This window comes from Crocuta crocuta, unplaced genomic scaffold, assembly GCF_008692635.1.
Source record: "Crocuta crocuta isolate KB4526 unplaced genomic scaffold, BGI_CrCroc_1.0 scaffold115, whole genome shotgun sequence".
Lineage (NCBI taxonomy): Eukaryota > Metazoa > Chordata > Mammalia > Carnivora > Hyaenidae > Crocuta > Crocuta crocuta.
The window spans coordinates 7952822-7960350 of record NW_027530575.1 but is presented as its reverse complement, the minus strand read 5'-3'; the positions used below and the strand labels follow the sequence as shown (position 1 = coordinate 7960350).

At 52.1% G+C, this 7529-nt stretch overlaps 1 protein-coding gene across 2 annotated transcripts in view; it reads right to left on the bottom strand.

Moving 5' to 3' along the window:
- DNMT1 (DNA methyltransferase 1) overlaps positions 1–7529 on the bottom strand; it is a 44805-nt gene that overhangs the window by 16445 nt on the left and 20831 nt on the right. For both annotated transcript variants that reach the window (XM_077767938.1, XM_077767939.1), the window contains exons 12-21: positions 7234–7315; positions 5496–5530; positions 5127–5172; positions 4954–5034; positions 4773–4882; positions 2009–2127; positions 1640–1732; positions 749–900; positions 406–593; positions 117–300 (exon numbers count right to left, since the gene is read on the bottom strand). In XM_077767938.1, coding sequence (XP_077624064.1) covers positions 117–300; positions 406–593; positions 749–900; positions 1640–1732; positions 2009–2127; positions 4773–4882; positions 4954–5034; positions 5127–5172; positions 5496–5530; positions 7234–7315 — 1090 coding nt within the window. The remainder of the gene's footprint in view (positions 1–116; positions 301–405; positions 594–748; positions 901–1639; positions 1733–2008; positions 2128–4772; positions 4883–4953; positions 5035–5126; positions 5173–5495; positions 5531–7233; positions 7316–7529) is intronic.

Genomic DNA, 7529 nt, shown 5'->3' with positions numbered 1-7529 from the left:
ACCCTGATAACTTTCTCCCAGTGGCCATTTTAGGGTCACATTTGAGCGGGGGGTCTCTCAGCCAGGAGAAAGGAGTTCTTCAGATCGCGTGGGGAGCCCGGCCCAGGTGCGGTTACCTCACAGACACCACACCGTCGGCGTTTGAAAGCGTTCTCCTTGTCTTCTCGGTCATCCTTTTCGATTTGCTCTGCGAAGAAAGTGTCAAAGATCTGGTAGACCAGCTTGGTAGTGGTGGCTTTAGTGGGGCCTTTGTCCTTCTCTTTGGCAGAATGCCCGATGGTCTGACGTCTTTCAGCTCGCCTGGGACAGAGGTTTCCATCGTGTTAGCGGGCTGGGGAGGAGCGCCCAGGACACTCTACCTTCTCTGGTCTCCGGTCTCCCGTTTTATGCCTGCTGCATCTTTACCTTTTTCCTAGGGTGACCCCAGCCAACTTGATCAGGTCCCTCATGCAGGGGGTCAGAAAGATGGGCTGCTCGTCACTGTCCCCGGCCTCGTCGTAACTCTCTACTTGCTCTACCACAAACTGGGCGTGCCGGAGGAGAGAATCCTCTGTGAATCGATTCAGGTTGAGCACAGAAGGAGGAACAGTGGTCTTTAAGAAAAAGATCAGAAGTTTCTCTTAGTTAGGCTTCAGCAAAACTGTTCTAATCACACTGAAAAACAGTTTCGGATTTTAGACAGGAGTTTTCCAGCAACGTCTGTGCTCCACGTAAGGATCCCAGGTTACGAAGACCCGGAGCCACTCACCTCAATCTTGTTGATCAGGTCTTCATAGGTGGAGTCTGGGTTGCTCTGCAGGAACTCAACCACGATCTTGCTTATGTAGATCTTCTCCTGCATCACACTGAACAGCGGCGCGTACTCTGGGTTGGGATCCATCAGAATGTACTCGGCAAAAGCTGAAGTAAACCACAAGTTGAGAAAGTGGTCTGAATCTGATGGCAGCTATGATGGCCAGAGGGCAGGGAGGAGTCTATGAAGCCTACGAACAGGTCTGAAAGTCATTCCATCCTTCCATCCGCACAAGTCATCAAGACGCAAAGTACATTCAGAGTTAGCCCCTTCAGAAGTGGCCCAGGACCGCTAGGGAACGGGGGCGCCTGGCCAGCTCAGTCAGTGGAACATGGGACTCGTGATCTCAGGGTTTTGAGTTCGAGCCTCACACTGGGTACAAGATTACTTAAATAAAATCTTAAAGACAGCTAGAGGGATGCCTGCCTGGCTCCACGGGTGGAGGACATGACTTGTGATCTCAGGGTCAGGAGTTTCAGCCCCACGTTGCTGTGTAGAGATTAAAGAAAAAGAAAAAAAAAGGAAGAAAGGAGACAGAATGGGAGACTGGGCAAGTGGCCTTATTTCGACTCCTCTCTTGTTTCTGGAATCGGTCTGGGTTTGAGCTGTAAGAACAGGACTTGCTCTTCTAACTGGAGGGCCAGCTGTTAACTCCTACAAAAAAGTCATCCTAATGGTTTCCTAATGGTGTCTACCATCCTAATGACACAGTGCCCACATGGTCACAAGTCAGCCACATGCCGTTCACGTGAGCCTGAACCGTCCTGCCCAGCCCAGCCCAGGGGAGGGTAGGAACAAAGGCCCCTCTCAGATCCCATCACAGTCCACAACTGGCCACACACTTACAGGTGCTGAAGCCAATGAGCGCCTTTTCACCTCCATCAAAGCCAGTGATCCACCATTCATTAATGGGGCCGAGATTCTTGCCATTGACCCCACCTAGGAAAAAGAAAGTTTCCTGAAAAGAAATGAACTAAGAGCTAGGACTCGTATCAAACCCCAGAAGGGCTAGTGGCACTCTGAGTGTCCCCTGGGTGACTTCTCTTGTCAGCCAAACCGGGGGGTCCTCAGAGCCACCAGAGCGAGTCTGCTAATACCCGTTCACAGCACAGTCTCAAGCCCTAACTTTAAGGGACAGTAGTGCCAGCTGAATAGTGCTTTGCAGGTAAGCTTTAAGATCTCTGTCCCAAACATAACCTGGAATGTTCCATTTACCTTCAAGAGACGGGTCATCGTCATATATTGGTTTTGCTGAACCGGAAAAGAAGAGCTCAACATTCTTCTCAATGAGACCAGTGTCGATCGGGCACAGGTGACCACGCTTACAGTACACGCTAGACAGGCGACAGAGAGCGGTTATTACCAGCGACCAGTGAAGGCAGGCAGGAGCACAGTCAAGTTCAGACCCAAGGTGACAGGACCACACGCCAAGTCCTAGATTCTTACCTTCCCGGCAGTCAGAACACTTGATGGGCACAGTGCCCTCACCCACTGTCTCCCCGATTCTCCCACCTACGCATCAAGAGGACCTTGATGTCTGCAGACCCAGGCGTCTACAAAGGTGACACCAAGAGGTCAGGGAGTCTTGCGGTGGGGTGACCGGAAACCTCGCAAGGGAACAACGCACTGCATCTTCCCTCAGCACACCGCTAGCGGACAAACATTGGCTTCTCAGACACATGCTGCTTACAGTTGTGGCCATCACCTTGATCTAGCTCCAAAACGTTTTTCACTGTCCCCAAAGAAAACCTCCTCTCCATTAAACAGTCAGTACTTCCTAGTCCATCCCCGCCCCTGGCAATCCCCACTCTGCTTTCTCTGCATTTACTTATTCCATGTTTCATATGTGCTTAATGTTATAGGAAGTTCACCTTAATAAGAAGCGCAGGAAAACCTACTACATAACAGCATGGAAACAGGTGTAAAAATATGGGAAGGACAGACCTGTCCCGCACTCGGAGGGGTAAGTCTGGAGCTTGAGGGCACCCACAGTCCTTCCACCCGAATGTCAAACCTCAGAAGAACATGAAATCAGGGTGTGTATGTGTGTGTTGGGGGGAGGGGGACTTTCCACTTATGGAACTGCTGGTATCGGCCTCAAAGACCACCCCCCAGGCCAGAGGTGGCATCCATGGCACAAAGGCCCAGGCAGGCCACGCAGATTCTTCAGGTCTCAAGAGCACAGCACCCCCGCCCCCAACTCCCACAGCCTAGGCCCTTGGAAGCCAGAAATCCTCATCCTGAAACCGTGCGGAGCTTCAGTAATGCAAACATCAACACCCTGAACTGAATCTCCTACTATGTGCCAGGCATGGTAGATAGACACGGGTCATGGCTCTGCCCTTGGGACTGGAGTCCAGTGGGAAAGATGGACACAGTCAGGGAGGGGAGGATACCGAGGACTTGCAGAAGAGGAGGATACAGTGCCCAGCCCAACAAGCCATCCGTGGGCCCGGTCAGTAGAGGGGACAAGAGGGAGAAGTTCTAAGTTCTAGGCAGAGGCAGGACCCACTAGTTCATAGAATGGACGCTGCCCAAGTCTGGTTTCCACCTGCCACTTTCAGCCCAAGTACCGGAGGCGAGCAGAGTCCCTAAATAACTCCGACAGCCCGGCTCCAATGACATCACCCCTGCGAAGTGTGTCCTTCGTGCCGCCACGCCACCCTGAGGAAGAAGTCTACAGCAGACCCGCTCTCAAGGAGGGAGTCCAGGTCCCCCCGGGCCCAGACACTGCTGACTGCAACAGCCCGGGCCCCAGCTGCTGCCCCTCTCCCGAGGACAGCTTCTCTCTCCCGAGACACACAACAGGGAGGCAACGAGGGGATGAGCACCAGCCGCAGCGACACGGCAGACTTCGCTTGTGCCACCAGGCAGAGGTCGGGCCAGGCCCCGGAGATCACTGGTAGAGGGACAGCATCCTGACACAGATCAGGATCCGGATCGTGCTCGAGAAGGGGATACAGCCAACCGCCAGCCACAGGGAGTATGAAACGTGCTGCAGAAGAGACGCGCTGGGGGTCTCCTCTCAGGGCAAGAGAACCCGCAACCTGCCGTGGGGCGGGGGTGATAGGAGAGGGAGGCCCACCGAGGCCCACAACAGGTGCGGTAGGGGCGATCCACCCCCGCCATTCTCCTCGGGGAGGGGAAAAAGCACCTGCCAAAGCCTGAAAGGAACGGTGGGGCTGGTCCCGGAGCCAAGCCATGTCCCATGAAGGAATGAAGTGAAGCCTCAGAGTAACTGCAGCCCCAGCGGGGAGCAGAATGGAACAGAAGGTGCAGGACACGGACACCGCGTCCTCACAGGTTTGCTTGGGCCTTGCCAAAGGCACAGTCCAGACACCAGGACCTTCACCCCAAAAACTCGAGGGCTGCCACCACAGCCCTCACAGCCCTGCGGGATCTAACCTCCTCCCCGCCCCTCTGCTCCCACAACTCCAGCCACACCAGCCTCATCACCGAGTCCTCCACAGCCGACAGGAGCCCACCTCTGAGTCTCTGCATCTGCTGTTCCCTCCACCTGGGGTGCTCTTCCCTGCTGTTGCCTCGGCTTATGCTCTATGCCACAAAGGGTTCTGCTCAAGTCACTTCCCTTCCATTCCAAACACCCTCACTCTCCCAGCCCCTCTCTGCTCACCATGCTTTTTGCGTGTGCCACAGCTACTACCATCCAACACGCAGACCTTAGCTTCTGCCCCCAGGAAAGCAGGGACCCACGCTGTTCTACCCACAACACACCTAGGTCAGCACCTGGCATGTGGAGGCCCTCATCTGAATGAAGGAGCTTTAGGATGCGCATAGACTGAAGATTAGACATGTACGATTTTCACAAACCACACAGCAGAGATCTACTACACTCCCACCATCTTTGGGGCTCTGACCCAGGAGGTGGAACCTCGAGAAAGGTTACAGGTCAGGTGCTAGGATATCAAGAACTTCAGGGAAGTGCTCTATTACAATGGAGCAGAAGGGGATCCCTTACCTGAAGCAGGTCAGTTTGTGTTGGGGAAGGGCCTCATAACTCTCAAAGCCAGACTCGTTGGCATCGAAGATGGAGAGTCTCTCATTTGTCAACAGCTGTGGCTCATCCACCTGAGAGACAGAGGCCGTGAGGCAGAGGCGGAGGCAGAAAAGAGGAGGCCGGAAGCAGAGCCGGAACTTACTGCGTCGGGGGGATGCTGCTCGTACTTCAGTTCGGCATCGTCCAGGTACTGTCCGCACTGAGTGCACCGCAGAGGACTGGGCTGGGGGCACGAACACAAACAGCACTGAGGGCCAGCTCTGGGCACCCCCTCTGGCGCCGCAGACCCGGCTTTATTCCCACTTGTGGGTTTACCTTGGAGGACACCATGGTTTTGGTTCGAGCCATTTTTTTCTCCGTTCTGAGAATAAAGCAAAAGATAGTTGTTGTTTTTAAACCCTATCAGAACACGTAAGAATCTACCCAAATTACACCTAATCTACTGACACAGGTGAGCACCGGCTGCTGCCTTGGGGGATGAGGTGCCAGGTCCTCAGTCTCTCTACCACACAGGGGACCAGTCTCACGCAGAATTGGGAGTGTTCTGGTCCTGAGCTCACAGACTCCATCAGATACAGAGCTAAGCTAAGGCTGCTCTAGCAATTCACTAAAACTCCTTTATCTTTTTCTCTAGAAAGAATCTTAATATGAATCACTTTGTACCAAGAAAAAAGAAGTGCTTACGGTTCTTTGGATGTAGTTTTGCGTCTCTTCTCTTCCTACATGGAGAGAACAAAAGAAGGTGCAAAAGTATTTTACAGCTGGACAGTGCTCCAGGATTTTTTACACACCGTTATCACAAAGCCTAGTCAAAGGCAGAGAGGAAGAGAGTCAAAGGACCAGTGAGGTCTAGAGTCTTCTATTCAAAATTCTTATAACCAAAGACTTCCTTAAAAGACTCCTAATAAAGACCATTAAAAAAAAAAAAAGCAGCTGAGCTTTCCTGTACCCGCAGCAGCACCTCAAGGCAAGTGAACAACTGATGAGGGGTCTATGGACTGAATTAAGTCCCTCTAAAGTTCATGTTGAAGCCCTGCGCCCGAATGCAGCTGTATATGAAGAGGAGGCTTTTAAGGAGGGGCCTGAGGTTCTAAGGCCGGGCCCTAATCCAGCAGGGCTGGTGTCCTCTTCAGAAGGGGGAGAGGAGGGAGCCTGGTGCCTCTCCCTCTGCACTCGCACGGGGCAGAGCCTGGGAGACGCAGCGAGAAGGCAGCCGTCGGCAAGCCAGGAAGAAAGGCCTCACCAGGAACTAACCCTGACGGCACTCTGATCTTGGACTCTTAGTCTCCAGAACTGTGGAAAGATAAACGTCTGTTGTTTAAACCACCCAGAGGGCGGTACTGGATTAGTCTGCGAGGGCTACCATTAAAATAAAGGGGGACACTTTTTTCTGGAGTTATTCTGGGTGAACGAAGCAGTGAGAGAACTGTGGACTATCACCACTTTGCAGCTCCCAGTGACAGATGTAAGCAATGGCTGTTAAAAACATGGGGTGAAAGGGGCGCCTGGGGGGCTCAGTCGGTTGAGCATCCGACTTCGGCTCAGGTCATGATCTCACGGTTTGTGGGTTCGAGCCCCGCGTCGGTCTCTGTGCTGACAGCTCGCTCAGAGCTTGGAGCTGTATCTCCCTCTCTCTGACCCTTCCCTGCTCACACTCTCACTCTCTCTCTTTCAGAAATAAATTTAAAAAAAAAAATTTTTTTTAATTTTTTAAAAATGAGGTGAAAAGCAGAGAGGGGCTTTATAAGGGTTAAATCAATCTTAACACCATAAACAAACAACTGTGCCTCCAGTGTGACGTCACAGGAAGCACCTGTCACCCCCTCAGAGGCCACTGGAGCCACATCTGATCGAGCCCCCAGACCTAACCATCAGTCCGTAGGAGACAGGGCTGGAGAGAGAGGTTTCACTCAAGAGGGATACACACAACAGAACACCAGGACCCAGAAACTCTACGGGTAAGCCAGTTCCCTTCATAAATTCCAGGGAAGAGGAGGGAGCAAAACTCTAGAGACGACAGGACAAATACAAACCAAATTCACTGTACAGCCCTTGTTTGGGTCCAATTCAAAGAGTCCCCATTGTTTCTTTTTTCTAGGCAGGGAAACCTGGACAGACTAGACCTTGGCATTGTGTTAACGATGGTCTTGTGGGGATATTTAAGAAGAGAGTCCTTTTGCAGGAAGTTCTTCCATAAGTGTCTCAGTAATGTCACCCCTGGTGAGGGAGGCTGGGAGAACCGGGAGGGCCTGACGCAAACACTTGGACATAAGTGGAGAGCTGCCGCAGGCCGAGGAGAACACGAGGAGGGGTTGCGGCTCTATGCGGCCTACTTCGGGGGATGCTTGAATGNTTTAAAAAAAAAAAAAAAAAAATCATTTTGGGATGTAAGAAACACAGGATTAAAAAAACAAGAGCTTACCTTTTCATCCTCATCTTTTTCTTCAGAAACTTGTGGTTTTACTCTTTCAGGTTCTTTTTCCTCAGGTCTCCGTTTGGCAGCTCTATTAGGCAAACAAACATATGCCAAATCTTTGCTCAGAATAACCCTGTTGCCAACTCACATCGAAAACAAAAACTAACGTGTCCCTACCGAAAAACAGAATATTCAGAATGTATCTGGGCAATAGANCTGTCCGAAGTGGGCCAAGCGAGAAGTGCCGTAAGGGAAGAGACCCAAGAGATGTGCAGGGATGGGACAGGCACCCAAGTGGCAGA